This window comes from Mus caroli, chromosome 8, assembly GCF_900094665.2.
Source record: "Mus caroli chromosome 8, CAROLI_EIJ_v1.1, whole genome shotgun sequence".
NCBI classification, from domain to species: domain Eukaryota; kingdom Metazoa; phylum Chordata; class Mammalia; order Rodentia; family Muridae; genus Mus; species Mus caroli.
Window position 1 is genome coordinate 16,735,232 of NC_034577.1, and position 1,706 is coordinate 16,736,937.

The following is a 1,706-nucleotide window of genomic DNA, read 5'->3' on the forward strand; positions in this document are numbered from 1 at the left end:
GATGTATATTTTCTCAGAAGGTTCTTCGCCTTTTCTCTGTCCAGGCTAAGGAAATGGTGGAGTTATCCAAGTCAATCGCTAATAAGATTAAAGAGAAGCAAGGCGATGTCACAGAGGATGAGGTGAGAGGACTTGTCTTACCTTTGCAGGGTTAAACACCAGATGGAGCGCAGTGCTGTCCTTGAGGTTGACCAGTTCTCTCCCCCTCCCACTGAACCATGTCTGTGACTTCTCACAGTTTACTGCCTTCTAATTATATTATTACATTTATTTATTTACACATAAAACTTTGAAAGTAAACGGTGTGGTAGACTGGGATAGAAGGAAGAAGTATTAACTAGATTTGTTCAAGGGACAAGTAGGAAGTTCANGGCATGGAAGTACAGGAGAAGACATGGTTATATAGAGAAATAATTGAGCCACATTGAGTTTATGATGAGGAATCTCGAATGTTGTGAGGAGAGACTAATTTTACAGTCTACTGATACATTCCTCCCTCTCTTGTAGACCATCAGGTTTAAGTCGTACCTGCTGAGTATGGGAATAGCCAACCCAGTTACCAGAGAAACCTATGGCTCAGGCACACAGTACCACATGCAACTGGCCAAACAGCTGGCTGGAATATTGCAGGCACCTTTGGAGGTAGGTAAAGCCAAACCCCAGCAGACGTTCAAAACTGTGCTGAGTTATTTTCATGTCATCAGAAATCTCAAGAGCCTGTTTTGTTCATTAAACATTAAATGGCATAGTTTTTTTTTCTCCCAGAATATTAAATTAGATTACTATACCTATTAATTAGCTTTTGACCATAATCTTCAAAATAGCTTTCAATTTCCATTTCAGATGTTTATATGTTTTAAAAGTTTGTTTGATGAGAAGTTTTTCCTATTTTCAAAAGATCCCTTTCTGTATAAATAAGTGTCTCTCTAGCCTATCTTGTTTGGCCCAGGCTGGCCTTGAACTCACCATCCTCCTATCTCTGACTCTCTAAGGGCTGGGACTGTAAACAGGAACCACCATATCCGGNTGTATCCAGTCTTAGCCCATCTGTCCTGGCACTCACTCTGTAGACCAGGCTGGCCTTGAGAGATCTGCCCACCTCTGCCTCCTCAGAGCTGAGGTTAAAGACTTGCTCCATCATGCTTGGCTCCATGTCTAGTCTTTATAATGGACTGCTGATAGCTGTGTAGTATACTTTGTTAAGGAGGTGTTTTAGATATCTGCCAAAATAAGTCACATAGCAAATTCCTATGTGCCCGTCATCTGGTTTCATCAGTAAATCACCCTCTGCTTTGAATTACTTTAAAGCAGATTTCAGGTCATCTTATATGTAAATATTCTAACACCTATAGTAATGGAGGACTCCCGTGAACACAGCTACAGTACCACTTCTCACGTAAACACTAAATATCCAGAATGCCAAGGTCTGCTTGGTGCACGTCTGTCCTTACAGTTGATTTCCTCGCTTCCAGATTCTTCACACTTGCTTCACTGTCTCCCCAATTTCTCCTCACTCTCTCTCTCTCTTATTTATTTATTGTTTGTTTGTTTGTTTGTTTGTTTGTTTGTTTGTTTCTAGACAGGGTTTCTCTATATAGCCCTGGCTGTCCTGGAACTCACTTTGTAGACCAGCCTGGCCTCGATCTCAGAAATCTGCCTGCCTCTGCCTCTCGAGTGCTGGCATTAAAGGCATGCGCCATCACGCC

At 41.8% G+C, this 1,706-nt stretch overlaps 1 protein-coding gene across 1 annotated transcript in view; it reads left to right on the forward strand.

The window, feature by feature from the left end:
• The window catches only part of Vps36 (vacuolar protein sorting 36 homolog), a 26,173-nt gene that overhangs the window by 18,928 nt on the left and 5,539 nt on the right, over positions 1-1,706 (forward strand). Inside the window, exons 4-5 of the mRNA XM_029480682.1 lie at positions 8-122; positions 508-642. Coding sequence (XP_029336542.1) covers positions 8-122; positions 508-642 — 250 coding nt within the window. The remainder of the gene's footprint in view (positions 1-7; positions 123-507; positions 643-1,706) is intronic.